The sequence below is a fragment of the Clarias gariepinus genome, chromosome 22 (assembly GCF_024256425.1).
Source record: "Clarias gariepinus isolate MV-2021 ecotype Netherlands chromosome 22, CGAR_prim_01v2, whole genome shotgun sequence".
NCBI lineage: Eukaryota > Metazoa > Chordata > Actinopteri > Siluriformes > Clariidae > Clarias > Clarias gariepinus.
The window spans coordinates 13402826-13419114 of NC_071121.1; the positions used below are offsets into that span (position 1 = coordinate 13402826).

Here is a 16289-nt window from a genome sequence, read left to right on the forward strand (position 1 = left end):
AGCTTGTTAATGAGGCTAATCAGAAGAAAAAAAGTACTGGGGAACATGTTATGAAAAGTGTGTGTGGGTGTGTGTGTGTTCACTTTGTTGCTATTAGCCCAACAGAAAAAAATACATTTACACAACACATTAGTCATGGTCCTTAAAATATATTTTTATAGCCCAGTTTTTTTCTGTATTTAGTTTCAAACGTATTAATTTTGTAGCAATGACCACAAAGTTTAAGCCTGTAACAAAACATGCAAACATTTGCATGAGACAGCTAAGAATTTCACAGTCCTCATGCAGTCACACACCAATTTCCAGTCTGTTAAAAATGAAGTCCTCTTTATTTTCCTCTTATACTATTTACTATAATGAACTGGTACAGAACAATTTAACAGTTAATATTTAGAATGTCAGAAAGTTTCTTAATAAAGTTCAAGTAATTCATAACACTACGAATATAAAAAAAATACAGACAAATTTTACACATCCATTAGGTTCAGGTCAGGATTCAATATAGATTTAAAATAATATTACAATGCCCTTTAAAAAAAATTATAATAATTTTGACATTATTGAGTTATTTATTGACTTTGGCTCAACATTGAATTCATACTGGTTTGTTCAAGAAATGTCTCAAAAATCAAACCATAAGCAGACCGTGTATACATGTTTATAATAACAACATTATTTTGCTATTCAAACTTTTAAATGATTAAAATGGAAACAACTCTATAATCATTAGTCTAAGTACCCAACAGTTCTGAGACATAATTGTGACCTCTCTTTTACTGTCTCCCTAAATTTAAATAGAAACTAAATCTAACATAGCAACTAGCCAAAAATAAACATGTACACACAGAGTAATAGTAATTTAGGTTTATGCCATGTAATTATGCTAATAGAAATTCAGTAACTGCATGATGTGAGAGACTGATAAACTCCTACAGTAATATTTATTTGACCACCAAACTCTGAATCACTTTATTGTATATACAGTACTGTAAGGTATGCTGTGGCATCACAGTTTACCTTTACTGATTCAGCTTGAAAATAAGATTTCTCAGATGTGGAATAATATATTTGTAAATAATAAACATGTCTATGAAGTCAGTTTAATATGTTTCAAGCCCAACAGAAAGTATCAATCAAAATTTAACATATATTTTATATTCCAATAAAATCTAAGCTGAGGAGCAGTGTTAGTTTTAATGTGTGCAGCAGATTTCAGTAAATCAAACAATATTGTGAGCCCTAGCATCTTCAGAGGACTCTCAACTTTCAGAGAAACACAATGACCTGTTTCGTCTGCTTGACCCAAACCTGTTTTTACCAACTATGATTTTGGTTACTGTATTTTCTGACCTTGCGTCTTCCTATTACACTTCCTATTACATAACACATGAAATCAATTCATAGTTACACCCTAATAGAAGGTAACAAAAAGTCATAGATTCTTATTTAATGCTGAAGCAAAATTAACTAGCTACAGTATATGACAATCACAGAAATATACAGTACCAATATGTGGTAGTAATTATTTTCTGATTTCTTAATTTTTTTATAAAATATAAAAAATAAGAAGCAAAAAATGTCCTATGATGTAAAAGAAAACCTTGTTCAACACACTAGGGCCTGTATTAACAATATGTCTCAAAATCACTTCTAGGAATCACGCTCAAAGTTCATTTAGACCAAAAATATTCCTACTGTAGCTTAGAGTAGGACATAAACGTTTTTTAGTAAGCTTCCTACTCTTACTTTTAGTGACTAACATGTAGTAACACATACAGAAATAATATAAGCTAAATATACCTCTAAAGATAAAAGGTGAATGAACAGCAATTTTTTGAAAGCATCAATTCCACCTGTTAGTTTGGCACACTTACCCCCAATTAGTGTAAAAACAGGGGATAATGTTTTAATGAAGTGATTAAGTTCTGCTCACAACTGATAATCATATAAAAAATAGTTTTGTACATTCAAAGAATTAAATATAAATACATATATAAATATATATAATTTATATATAAGTAAGATTATTTAGGTAAAGATAAGATAGGCATAAATTTTTAAATCTATCATAATTGTGGTGAGAAAAAGCAACGCTTGATTTATTATTTCTGACACAATTTCCGTGTCACTGTTTTAAAGCTCTATCTTTGACATTACTAAAACCATACAGTAGCAGTCAAAGTATTAAAAAGGCAATAGTTTAAATACCTTATTTAAATTCTTCTTCTTAGCTGTTTCTTGAGCTCAGTGATGAGAGGGTATTTTCCCAGTCCACAGAACTGTCCAGTAAAATCGTCAAGATCAAGAGTCCACACAAAGGCCCCTCCGAACTTATTTTTTTTTAGATAGGCCACCTAAAACACACACACACACACACACACACACACACTTTCTAAAAAAGTTTTACTTTGTATCAGATTTGCACATTTATTATGGTATTGTCTTTCTCAATTTTATTACCGCAGTGCTCACAGCAACTGCAAAATGACAGTGGTCAAAATAAATCAGGATTTGTAAAATGACTGCCAGATGGCACAAAGGGACATTTTTTAAAAGAGCTGCAGTTACCGCAGTTTTTAATTGTAAGAAGAGGTTAAGTCATAAAAAAGTCATAACAATATGCTGTATGTGTGTGGGTGTATGCAGGTTCTTATGATTTTAACTTGTGAAAGTTGATGTGGAAATACAGTGCCTGGTGGACAAAAACTTGCTCTCGTGAAAACTGGCGTAAGCAAAGTTTTTGTGCATACGCAGCGTTGATACATGAGGCCCCTGGTCATCACATATGTAGTGAATAACAGGGGATGGATCACATTCCTGAACCCCCTCTCCCAGCATGCATGGCGCCATCCTGATAACCTTATCTGGTTCGCTATCTTAAGGGGGACGTCTGTAAAACTAAGTAACTCCACAAGGCCAGATGCTTTAAAGTAGACCCCGAAACCGAGGATGTAAATTGGCGATCCGGTAAACAAAGAAGACAGTTTTACAGCATCACCCCGAGCTGGGGGGAGAACTCATCACACCTGGACACTCTTTTGACCTCCGGAAGACATGCCTTTCCATGAATAAAGGCATATGGCATGGACACTATTTTAAACTTAATCTTTAAAGTGTGCCAGTAAGGCAAAACGTATTCACATAAATGTACTCAGTTCCTTTTATTCCTGTGTATATGTTTGATTATTCTGCATAACTTTAAAGGTGTAATCAGCATTTACAAAAATTTTTTTTAAAAGATAAAGGAAGGAATGAGTGGGTAAGATATGTAATGTTTGGTGTCAATCTCAAGCTGGCTTTATTTCAAGAATGTTGGTGAACATGGGTAATTGGTAGCATGAACAGAGCTCTTGCAAAATTACTTTTTATAAAGTATTAAAAACTCCAACCAGATGGGTCACACCTGACAGCCGAACACCTGGCTAATTTATGCACGAAAGGAGGAACCACGTGAGGCGTGGCTAAGCCCTGCAATCACATCTAATTGGATGAATCACCTAAGGGACGGACTGACCCCCAAGGGACAAAAACCCTCAGGAAGTCCACAGTGTAGTGAAGAAGAGAAGTTATCATCACAAATGCAACCTACAACATCTTCCAAGCAGCTCGGGCTTTGCCCTTGCTGGCGCTGCACCGCCGCTGCTGGCATCATCCGCTCTTCAAGAACTCTCAACGAGACTTCATGCCAGAACTCCAAAGTCCCGCAACGAAGGAAACCTCAGGAGAAGTTCCAGAGCGCAGCCATCGGTAACCAGGCAACCAACGCTTCACCGAAGGGCTTTCCCGACAGACGTCATCTCTAGAACAGCGCACCAACCAATCAGCAACGTCGTGATTCCCTTCGCTGGAGGCGAACCAAAGGATGAGAACGAAACATAACGCAAGTAAACAAACAAAGCTGCATACCTTGCTGAAGTTAGTGCTCGTTTCATAACTAAACCGTAAGATTAAACCCAAGACTCTGCTCTTCTGACTTTCGTTGATCTAGTAAACAGTACTAGAATAACTTAATTCATTTTCACTTGCCAAACTGTTTGTGTGTGTGTGTGTGTGTGTGCATGCGTTCAAGCAGTGTAGTTTCGTGTATCATAGATTAGTCAAAAAAATCCTTGTTTCTTTATAAAGAACTGTTGTCTTGTTCATGTATTTTAAAGTCTAAACATTTGCCCAGATCTTGTTACCTTGCTCATAATTGCTAAATACTAGATTTTGTGTTATAGCCGTTGGCCATGTGATAACCAGAACTGGTAAGATACACTAAATTGTGCTAAACGCTGGACGGGTAGTCGATAAAGTGTACATTATAATTTGTTTCAGTTAATCAAATTAACCCGAATCGTTAAAGATTCGATACAACTCTGACCCAGAGCTAAACATTACTTATTAATGTGTTGTGTTGTCAATGTGGCATTGTGTCCACATTAAAATGTCTACATTTATTGGTGGACAATGCAACCGTCATTCGTTGTCTTTATTATGTAAACCTTACATATTAATGATGAAGAATGCCGGAAGCTATTCGTTGTCATTATTAGGTTATTTCTTCCCTGATGGCACAGGCTTATTCCAGTATGATACTGCCAAGATCCATAAGATTCAAATGTTAAAATAGCGGTTATGAGAAAATTAAGAGTTTAAAGTTCGACTCTCCTGTTTGCATTATAAGTGTTAAAATTATTTTATATCTAAAGCAGTTATTTCAACTCTCTTGCTTCCTCATAGAACTGATATTAACGTGTTAAATCTTTCCTGTTGCTATCTTCCTGTCTCCTCTTGCATCTGCTCCTTAAGGTGTGAACGCTCCCACGCTCACCTTCCCATTCTCTCTTCATGTCTCTCTCCCCCTCTCTCTCTCTCCCCCTCTGTCTCCTTCCCCCACTCCCCCTAACTCGAGCCAACATCTTGTGATCTGTCTCTGGACGGACACCTCTCTATCTTCCTCTCCTTTGATTCTTTAGGATCTCACCAGGACATTTACAATTGTTCATGTTCTTTGTAGTAACATATGTCTATGGCACAGGCGTTTGGTCAAAAATGCAACCACCGGGGGGCGCAATCCAGTGTCTTCTTGTGCCAGTCCCAAGTCTGGATAAATGCAGAGGGTTGTGTCAGGAAGGGCACCCGACATAAAAACATTTGCCAAATCAACGATGCGAATCAAGAATATAATTCCCATACCGGATCGGTCGTGGCCCGGGTTAACAACGACCGCCACTGGTGCTGTTGACCTACAGGGTGCTGGTGGAAATTGGGCTACTGTTGGTCGAAGAAGGAGAGGAGGAAGGCGTGTTCGAAAGCAGAGAGAGAAGAGGAAAGGCAAGAGTTTAGGAGTGATAGTAGGGACTTTGAATGTTGGGACCATGACAGGGAAGGGAAGAGAGTTAGTTGATATGATGCAGAGAAGAAAGGTGGATGTACTGTGTGTCCAGGAGACCAGGTGGAAAGGTAGCAAGGCTAGAAGCTTAGGATCAGGGTTCAAATTGTTTTACCATGGTGTGGATAGGAAAAGAAATGGAGTAGGAGTTATTCTAAAAGAGGAGTTTGTAAGGAATGTTCTAGAGGTGAAGAGAGTATCAGATAGGGTGATGAGTCTGAAGCTGGACATTGAAGGGATAATGTTCAATGTTGTTAGTGGTTATGCCCCACAGGTAGGCTGTGAGTTAGAAGAGAAGGAGAAATTCTGGAGTGAGTTAGATGAAGTGATGCAGAGCATCCCCAAAGGTGAAAAAGTGGTGATTGGTGCAGACTTCAATGTTCAAGGGAACAGAGGTGATGAAAATGTGATGGGCAGGTTTGGTCTTCAGGACAGGAATGTAGAAGGGCAGATGGTGGTGGACTTTGCAAAGAGGATGGAAATGGCAGTAGTAAATACTTTCTTCCAGAAAAGGCCGGAACATAGGGTGACATATAAGAGTGGAGGCAGAAGCACTCAGGTCGACTACATCTTGTGTCGACGTTGTAACCTGAAAGAGATCAGTGACTGCAAAGTGTTGGTAGGGGAGAGTGTAGCCAGACAACACAGAATGGTGGTGTGTAAAATAACCCTGGTGGTGAGGAAGGCGAAGAGGACAAAGGCAGAGCAGAGGACAAAGTGGTGGAAGCTGAGAAAGGAAGAATGTTGTAAAGTCTTTAGGGAGGAGTTGAGACAGGCTATGGGTGGTCAGGAGGTGCTTTCAGTTGACTGGACAACTACAGCCAATGTAATCAGGGAGACAGGTAGGAGGGTACTTGGTGTATCATCAGGTAAGGGGAAAGTGGACAAGGAGACTTGGTGGTGGAATGAGGAAGTCCAGGAGTGTATACAGGGAAAGAGGCTAGCTAAGAAGAAGTGGGACACGGAGAGGACTGAAGAGAGTAGACAGGAGTACAGGGAGATGCAGAGTAAGGTGAAGGTAGAGGTGGCAAAGGCCAAACAAACAGCATATGAGGACTTGTATGCTAGGCTAGACAGTAAGGAGGGAGAGGGGGATCTGTACAGGTTGGCAAGGCAGAGAGATAGAGATGGGAAGGATGTGCAGCAGGTTAAAGTGATTAAAGATAGAGATGGAAATGTACTGACAGACGCCAGGAGGGTGATGGGAAGATGGAAGGAGTACTTTAAGGAGTTGATGAATGAGGAAAACGAAAGAGAACAAAGAGTAGAAGAGGTGACTGTTGTGGAACAGGAAGTAGCAAATATTGGTAGAAGTGAGGTGAGAAGGGCGTTGAAGAGGATGAAGAGTGGAAAGGCTGTTGGTCCTGATGACATACCTGTGGAGGTATGGAAGTGCTTAGGAGAGGTGGCAGTAGAGTTTTTGACAAGTTTGTTTAACAAGATTTTGGAGAGTGAGAGGATTCCAGAGGAATGGAGGAGAAGTGTATTGGTGCCAATTTTTAAGAACAAGGGAGATGTGCAAAGCTGTGGCAATTATAGAGGTATAAAGCTAATGAGCCAGACAATGAAGCTGTGGGAAAGAGTAGTGGAAGCTAGGTTAAGGGCAGAGGTGAGCATGTGTGAGCAGCAATATGGTTTTATGCCTAGAAAGAGTACATCAGATGCAGTATTTGCTTTGAGGATGCTGGCGGAGAAGTATAGAGAAGGTAACAGGGAGTTGCATTGTGTCTTTTTAGATTTAGAGAAAGCGTATGACAGGGTGCCAAGAGAGGAGCTGTGGTATTGTATGAGGAAGTCTGGAGTGGCAGAGAAGTATGTTAGAGTGGTGCAGGACATGTATGAGAGCTGTAAGACAGTGGTAAGATGTGCTGTAGGTGTGACAGAAGAGTTCAAGGTGGAGGTGGGTCTGCATCAAGGATCGGCTCTAAGCCCCTTTTTGTTTGCTCTGGTGATGGACAGGATGACAGATGAGGTAAGACAGGAGTCCCCATGGACTATGATGTTTGCAGATGACATCGTGCTCTGTAGCGAGAGCAGGGAACAGGTGGAGGAAAATTTGGAGAGGTGGAGGTATGCTTTGGAATGCAGAGGAATGAAGGTTAGCCGCAGCAAGACAGAATACATGTGTGTAAATGAGAGGGACCCAGGAGGATCGGTGAGGCTACAGGGAGCAGAGGTAAAGAAGGTGCAGGATTTTAAGTACTTAGGGTCAACGGTCCAGAGCAACGGAGAGTGTTCAAAGGAGGTGAAGAGGCGGGTACAGGCAGGTTGGAATGGGTGGAGAAAAGTGTCAGGTGTGTTGTGCGATAAAAGGATCTTTCCTCCCTCTGACACTCAGGTTTCCACCCGGATCTCAGCATGTCTGGCAGACATCTCATTTTGGATGGCTGCTCATCAGCTGAAGCTCAATCTCAGTAAAACCGAACTGTTGTTTATCCCTTGTGACTCATCTCCAGGTCAAGACCTTGTGATATCCATGGACAACAACCAAATCACTCCCTCAACCACTGCCCGCAATCTCGGGGTAACCGTGGACAATCATCTGTCATTTTCCCCACACATCGCTAACCTTACTCGCTCTTGTCGATTTCTTCTTTACAATATCAGAAGAATTCGCCCATTTCTTTCTTCACAGGCTACTCAGGTGCTTGTTCAGTCCCTTGTTATTTCAAGACTGGACTACTGCAACTCACTCCTGGCAGGCCTGCCTTTGTCCACGATTCGTCCTCTGCAACTGATCCAGAATGCAGCAGCACGACTCGTTTTTAACCTTCCCAAGTTTTCCCACACCACCCCACTCCTCCGCTCCCTGCACTGGCTTCCTGTAGCTGCCCGCATCAAATTTAAAACACTGATGCTTGCCTACAAAGCTAAAAATGGCCCAGCACCCACTTACCTCTCTGCGCTAATTACACCACGAACTGCACCACGTTCCCTCCGATCCTCCAGCACTGCTCGCCTCATCCCACCATCTCTCAGGGATCGAGGGCGCCATTCATCCAGGCTCTTTTCTGTTCTGGCACCTAGGTGGTGGAATGAACTTCCTCTAGATGTCCGTACATCAGAGACTTTGACTATCTTTAAACGACGACTCAAGACGCATCTGTTTCTCCAGTACCTGGACTAACACCCCCCCCCACCCACCCCCCGAAAAAAATGTATCCAATGTTGTAAACATTAAAGCACTTTTTGTAAGTCGCTCTGGATAAGAGCGTCTGCCAAATGCCTAAATGTAAATGTAAATGTAAAAGAGTATCAGCGAGAATGAAAGGAAAGGTGTACAGGACAGTGGTGAGACCAGCGATGCTCTACGGCTTAGAGACAGTGGCACTGAAGAAAAGACAGGAGGCAGAGTTGAAGGTAGCAGAGCTGAAGATGTTGAGGTTCTCTTTGGGAGTGACAAGGATGGATAGGATTAAGAATGAGTTTATCAGAGGGACAACCCACGTTAGATGTTTTGGAGATAAAGTCAGAGAGGCCAGATTGAGGTGGTTTGGACATGTTCAGAGGAGAGATTGTGAATATATCGGTAGAAGGATGCTGAGGTTGGAACTGCCAGGCAGGAGGTCTAGAGGAAGACCAAAGAGGAGATTTATGGATGCAGTGAAAGAGGACATGAAGTTAGTTGGTGTGAGAGAAGAGGATGCAGAGGATAGGGTTAGATGGAGGCAAATGATTCGCTGTGGCGACCCCTGAAAGGGAACAGCCGAAAGACAAAGAAGAAGAAGAAGACAGGCGTTTGGTCAAACATATATAAACCCCATCTTTTGCTGATTAATAAACAGAGACCTTTCTGACAGACAACGTGTGTGTGTGTGTTTGACTGAGTCTCTCCTGGCGCCAGAGAAGCTTACCGAAGCACAGCGGACAGACCGAGCAACTCGCCTCTCCTACTACGTAACTTTAGAAAAACTTTACAATAAGGTTGCAACCAAAATTATTGTAACTCCAAATGAAAGTACATTTTGTGATGTTGCATAAGATTGTTGAAATAATTGTGCATGATGTGCAGTGCCTCGCAAAAGCATTCATACCCCTTAAACATTTCTACATTTTGTTACAACCACAAAGGTAATTGTATTTTATCTGGATTTTATCTTTTAGACCAACACGAAGTGGCACATAATTGTAAAGTATAATAAAATGTGGAAAAGTTCATGGGGTATAAATTTAAAGCAAAAGGTGATCCAACAAAATATTGTTTGTGCAAATATTCTTTAAGTGTACATGTATTTACTACCAATTCCAAAAATATTAAACATTTGACCTCACGTTTGAAAGGTCAATTCATACTTTTGTGTCAAAGCTCTTCTTGGTATCAAAGCCAACCCACTGATCCCCCTTTGTGGCATAGGGTACTTTTTGATCCTGAATCCACTGAATGCTGGTTCCTTGAAGGAAGCTGCAGATCTGAGAGGAAATAAGAATTCACAGCTATTTCATTGACCTAGGTCAAGGTCTTTTAAAACAATAAAGTGACATTTGAGTATCTCACCTAAGCTGTGTACAAACCTCATAATAGGCCAACATGCCTGCCTCTCTGGTATAGTTGCCAGCAGTACCAGGGCCACTGGACGGCGCTCCCAGCCCACTCACTGCCAATGATGACAGTTTAAATGTTCTGCCATATGTAGCAAAACCCATCCTCAGCTTCTCTACTGGAGCACCCTGATTCTTCCAGTATTTCATTGAATAATTCTGTAAAATCCAAAACAACTCTTGCAGTCCATCTTTGATTGTTAAGCTCAGGTATAAGTAAAGTTATAAAACATTTATCTTTACAGTATTAAGGTTGGTTTGATCTCCTGTTTCATTAGATGATCGATACAGAGGACTACTGTGTCCAGTCATACTTTCCCAAGACCCATGAAAGTCGTAGGTCATCACACTAATGAAGTCCAGGTACCTGTATGTTTAATAAAATAAACCAGTTCAATTACACTGTAAAACTTATCCCTTGCATTTAATAGACATGAATGCTATCTAACTTAATTAGCAACACTGTAAAGATAAACTAGGATAGAGGTCCAAAAGTATGTGGACAACTGACTTTCACATAAATCCACATAAGTTTCCTCAAAATTGTTGCTTATAAAAAAACATTATGATATCGCTTCACTATGGTTAAAGGAAGGGATTTGTGCCCCTGTTTACAAATCTACCTTTACCAAGACAACCTGTTGCAGAAGAAATAAAGTCCAAATTCACTAATGCTTTTGTTGTTGATTGGGCAAATCCCAACAGCTATTTTCCACAATCTAGTGGACATCTTTCCTAAAAGATCGGAGGTTATTATAAAAGCAAAAGAAAGACTGAGCTTGAAATGCGATGTTTAACTAATACATATAAATGTGATGTTCAACTTTGCACACATTTTGGTCATATATGATATCAATTAATTATATATCTATTTAATATATTATTTAATATATCTAATTATGGAATGATGATAATCCAAATTATTAAATTTCCATAATACCAAGCTGAAATATTGCCAACCTACTTGGCAATCTTAGCAATTTCATATCCAGCATCTATAGTTGATTTCCCAGCAGCCACTGCAGCTGTGATGATAAGCTGGGGATGTCCTGTAACCATGCTTTCATTCTTATAGGCCTGTTGAAGATCCTACAGGATAGAATCACTTATTTATTAACATTCTTTTTAACCATTATAAGATAACAAGGTACTACCCCAATTCTAAAAACGTTTCCTGAAAACGATGGACCGGAGCATATGCTGCTATATATTTCAGTATTGATTGTGCCTTTCCAGATGTGCAAGCTGCCCATTCCATAGGCACTTATGGACACTATACCATTAGAGGTGCAATCCTTTGAACCCCGCCCTAGTAAAAAGTCTTACAAGTATAGTCTGAAGAAAGTGACATGGTTTCTAAAAGGAATGTTAAATTTAAATTTCACTGACCACAGAAGTGTTTTAACATTTTAAATTAATTTGATGCAGAGAAAACAGTGGCATTTTAGGATTAAGTTCATATATTGCTTGTTCTTTGCAAAATAGAACTTTAACTTACATTTTAGGATGACATGGAAAACCCTGTTCCCAGGCACTGATTTTTAAAATATTCCTGAGCCCATGAAGTGATGTCTATCACAAAATCATGCTTGTTTGCAGCACAGAGACAGCACTTGTTAAAGGAGTAAATCACTATGACCTATTGACTCCTGATCAGAGTTGCAGCACTATGCTTTTTTACTTGACATCAGTGCAGCTTTTGACAACACTGATCACAGTACTCTCCTTCATAGATTAGAAAATATGGTAGGAATTAAGGGAATTGCCCTCTCCTGACTCAGATCTTATTTGACCCACTATTTAGTCCCACTGCTTTTTCTATTTACATGTTCCTCTGTGCAACATAATTCATAACCATGGTATTAGTTTTCACTGTTATGCTGATGACACACAGTTATATGACTTAGCAAAAACAGATTAAAAAAAACAAGCTTAAAGTTGACCAATGTGTGAAGGGCATAAGAGACTGAATGTGTGGTAACTTTTACTTACAAAGTCCCAAAGTTATGGAATAGCCTTCCAGTTAACCCTAGCATCATCGCTTTTTTTCTCGGTAGACATTTTTTTTCCTAAAAATGTTATTGCCAAATTAATGTTAAAAAACAAACCAAAAAAACTGAGGTATGTCAAATTCTCTTCTCCACACGTGTTGGAGACCTGCCCCTTTACCTGCAAGATTTATGTAAACGACTCTATTTAGATGTAAGTAAATGTTAATTGCTTTGTTGTTTGTGGGGTGTGATGTGCTGATGCATGTCCATGTCCAACAAACCAGGAAGGGCTTGAATAAATAGTTTTGTTTTTTTTAAGTATTTGCATGTAAAAACTTTCCCTAAGAAAATTATCTTAAATTTTCTCAGCTTTTCTGCTAGAGTTTTTTTTTTTATGTTGTATGCAACATATTTACATCCACCACGATATGAATTCCCAGTTTGGGCTCTATATAAATAAAGAAAATTTATTAGCTGCTATATTGGTAAAGATTGAAAACGTACACTGGTTCATAGTCCCCTCTTACAAAATCCTAGAATTGCCCCTGCAGTTGCTGCCATCATTTTTTAATGTATATTGTTTTAATGGTATAATTTTTTTGTATAAATATTTTTATTGTTTTGTTCATGTTCTTTTAAAAAAATATATATATTATGAATGAATAAATGTTTTACGAGATATTCAAAACATTGCATTCTGTTTTTGATTTTACACAGCACCTAAATTTTTTGGGGGAGACTTGAGGTTCAATTTATTTAACACTGAAATTTTTTACTTTTTAGTGATTAATTATTTACAGTGGAACCTCAGATTGCGAGTAACGCAGTTTGCGAGTGCAAGACGAAAAAAGATTTTTAAATAAATTTTGACTTGGAAAATGAACAAGTCTTGGTTTACGAGTACCAAGTATCATGTATCACGCCTGCGCTTCTTGTTTAACTCCGTTTTCTCGTGCTCCTGGATTTACCATCTAAAACTGGTGAGACCAAGCCATCTCTTCCGATCATTATTACACACTCACAATAACACAGACTTGGACATTCATACATACGCGCACACACACACACACACACACACATACACTACACACTTTGTTAATAGTTGTATATATTTTGTATATATATTTTTTTGGGTGCACCTTGTCGGTTTGTCTGTCTGTTTGTTTTTCCGTGTCACTTAATACACTTTGGGGCAGTGGTGACTCAGTTGGTTAAGGCTGTGGGTTACTGGGTTACTGATTGGAATGTCAGGGGTTCAAGCCCCAGCATCGCTAAGTTGCCACTGTTGAGCCCTCAAGCAAGGCCCTTCACCCTATCTGCTCCAGGGGCGCTGTAAGCTGGCTGACCCTGCGCTCTGACCCCAGTTTCCTAATTGGGATATGCAAAGAAGACATTTCACTGTGCTGTAAAGTATGTGTGACAAATAATTGAACATTCTTCTTCTTTTAATTGTTGTCGCGTGTCTTTACTTGCTCCGTGAAGATTGCGCAACACCGGAAGTAAGTAATATTAGCCTGTATTTAGATTTAAAACCCTGTAATAGTGTAATTAACTCAAATATAAAACCTGAGCGTTACAACGTCATGTGATCACAACTGAGCCAATGGTTTTTCTCTCTCGTGCGCTGTGGAATTGTGGGTAATCGTCTCCCCTGCTGGATCTTAGTGTGCGTCTCTTACTGGTATAATCAACATCCGTGCATGATTTACTGTTTACTATAACACTTTGACCACGTGTGTGCGTAAAACATATTTTATTTTGTGTCTGTATGCGTGTGTGTACAGCACGCAGGTAAAGCAAAAGCAAGTCTCATTAGAGAGATTAAAAATCCATTTTCTCTCTCTGCTCAAGGCTCAGCCTGCTCTTTGTGTCTTTGTGCACACATGTCATTGGACACTGTGCCACACCCACCTACCCACACACACACACACACACACGCAGATCCCTCCTACTTTCGCCTTCACAGACACACTTTCTCTCAGCTCTACACAGAAACACTGCTCTGTCACGATTTTTTTCAAAGGTAAAGTGCAGGTTAATTTTTTTTTTTTTTTTACTTTACAGCAGTGATTCAGTAAGTGTGTCACTCAATCAAGTGTCATTAGAGAGATTTCATGTTTATTTTTCTGATAAAACAGTGTTTCCAATGTGTGCGCGAGTGTGTGTAAAAAGAGTGGAGGAAGGGTAACTGTGTAAGACGAGAAGGGGGAGAGGGGAGCTTACTTTAAATCCTTTCCAGATGACAGATGGAAAGGTTCAAATAATAGCCAAACCACACACACATACACACACACACACACACACCTACACACACACACACACAAAAAAAACTTGACCACACCATCCCCCTTGAATTGTTTTTACAAATGGACCACTGAATTCTGTATATATATTTTTTATTATTTTTTTGCTAATTTGTTCACAACATTAGGTGGGGTTTAGAATTCAAGGTAACTTTTAGCTGCCTACATAACACAATATGATGGCAATATACAGAATAAAGACTGAACAAAGCTGCTATGTACTGACCTGACAGAGCAATGTAAATTTTTGTTTGTCATTTGAAGGACTGCCGTTGGATCCAGGATATTCCCAGTCTAGATCCAATCCATCAAATCCATACTTTCTGAGAAAGCTGATGGATGACTGGATGAATGTATTTCTGTTTGCTTGAGTGGACACCATAGAGGAGAATCTGGTTACAGAGAATGAAAGCATGTCATTTTAGTCTTTTACTTTTGCTGACATTAAATTTTAACAAAGTTTAAAGACGTTTAAAAAAACCTTACCGTTTTGTGCCAAAGTTCCATCCTCCAACAGCCAACAGTGTTTTCAACTTTGGATTACTAATAATTAATTATTATTATTAGAATAGAATTTTTTAACCCTGAGTAGAAAATCATTTAATCAACAGAAGAAAACCTTACCTTTGCTTCAGATTATTGAAGGATTTATATAGAGTTTCATCACTCCACTTGGAGGTGGCTAGCTGATTAGTAGAGTTAATGCTGGCAAATGCATAGATCAGATGTGTGCACAGAAAAGGATCGATGTTGGAAGGGGCATACTTCACAGGATCAGGTCTCTCCTGAGCCCAGTTGGTAAAATAGCATATAAGCTGATATGCATAGCCTAAATTTTAAATCAAATGCTTTATTATGTTGTTCAGATAAGTTAAAAATAAGTCAGTTATTTCTGAAATAATGAATTAAGAAAACTCACCAAGAGGAATAAATAACAAACAGAGGTCTAAAAATTTAAACAAATATAAAGTGCAGAATTCAAACACATAGCCCACAAATATCAGTTAACGTTAATAGCTAAAATCTTAATGACTGAATAACAAGATAAAATTATCTACCAGTGAGTAGAATGAATCTAGTCATTATTGCTACAGTTTTGTACCGGCTAGCTTTCCAGTGGAAGCACAAAATAGGTATATTGTCCTATATCAACCTAACCTATTTGCATAATTTGCATAACCAATTCCCCCTGGTTTCTGCCTGCAACATATGCGGGTGATCTCGTGACAATGAGTGGCATTGTTTTGCATGTACTCCACTCTAGAATACTGTCATGTGGTCTTACATTTTTTTATGTGACCTTTTATGTTTCTACATTATATCTGTTACGGAAAACGATGACTTACACTTTTCACATATTTAGTGTTATGTTGGCTCTGTAGTTTTTCTGTTAATTATTTTTTTATTTAATTTACCTTTACATTTTAAGTTAACAGTGATTTTTTTTTCTGACGTCTTTTAGAAGCAGAACAATAAAAAAGGTCAACATTTCAAAAAGGTTTGTGAGAAGTCATGCTAATTATTTTTTACAATCCTTTCTTATTGTCATTATTTCCATTCTGCTTTCTCTACAGAATATCTGTGTAAAGCCTTTACAGTTGTAGGAAGTGTTATTTATGGAGTTTATAATTTTTTATACAGATTTATACAAATTATTGAACAATTAATTTAAATTCAAGTTTAAATTTTTTTTGTCACATACACAACCATACACAGTATGATACACAGTGAAATGCTTACATGACTGTTTGTGACCTTGAAAAGAAAAAGAAAAAAAGTAAGGAGGCATAAATGCTAATAGGAAGAATAAAAAGTATAAAATATAAAATCTGCAATTTTTTGTTATCATAAAATAAAATAACATAAAATAAGGTATAAAGTAGAAATAAAGTATTTAAACAAGTAAGAACTGTATAAATAAACTGTTTTAAATATGGAATGTGCAATGTGCAGACTGCAGCAGTATGGTGTGGTCATAGAGTATGAAACAATAAGCTGTGGTGATATTGTCCATCTTTAAAGTTCAAAATTACCACAGTAGCTATAGTTACAATATTTGTTACAATGGCACTTGAAAGTGGA

General features: G+C 38.6%; 1 protein-coding gene across 1 annotated transcript; it reads right to left on the reverse strand.

Moving 5' to 3' along the window:
• Nucleotides 1-346: 346 nt before the first annotated feature.
• LOC128510014 (acidic mammalian chitinase-like) lies at nucleotides 347-15300 on the reverse strand. Its single transcript, XM_053481950.1, has 10 exons — nucleotides 15266-15300; nucleotides 15127-15153; nucleotides 14832-15036; nucleotides 14694-14750; nucleotides 14434-14599; nucleotides 10878-11002; nucleotides 10157-10280; nucleotides 9887-10072; nucleotides 9668-9784; nucleotides 347-2354 (listed from the first exon to the last, which is right to left on the reverse strand). The coding sequence occupies exons 1-10, from the start codon at nucleotides 15288-15290 to the stop codon at nucleotides 2214-2216; spliced, it is 1173 nt and encodes a 390-aa protein (XP_053337925.1). The 5' UTR covers nucleotides 15291-15300; the 3' UTR covers nucleotides 347-2213.
• Between the last annotated feature and the right edge of the window lie 989 nt (nucleotides 15301-16289).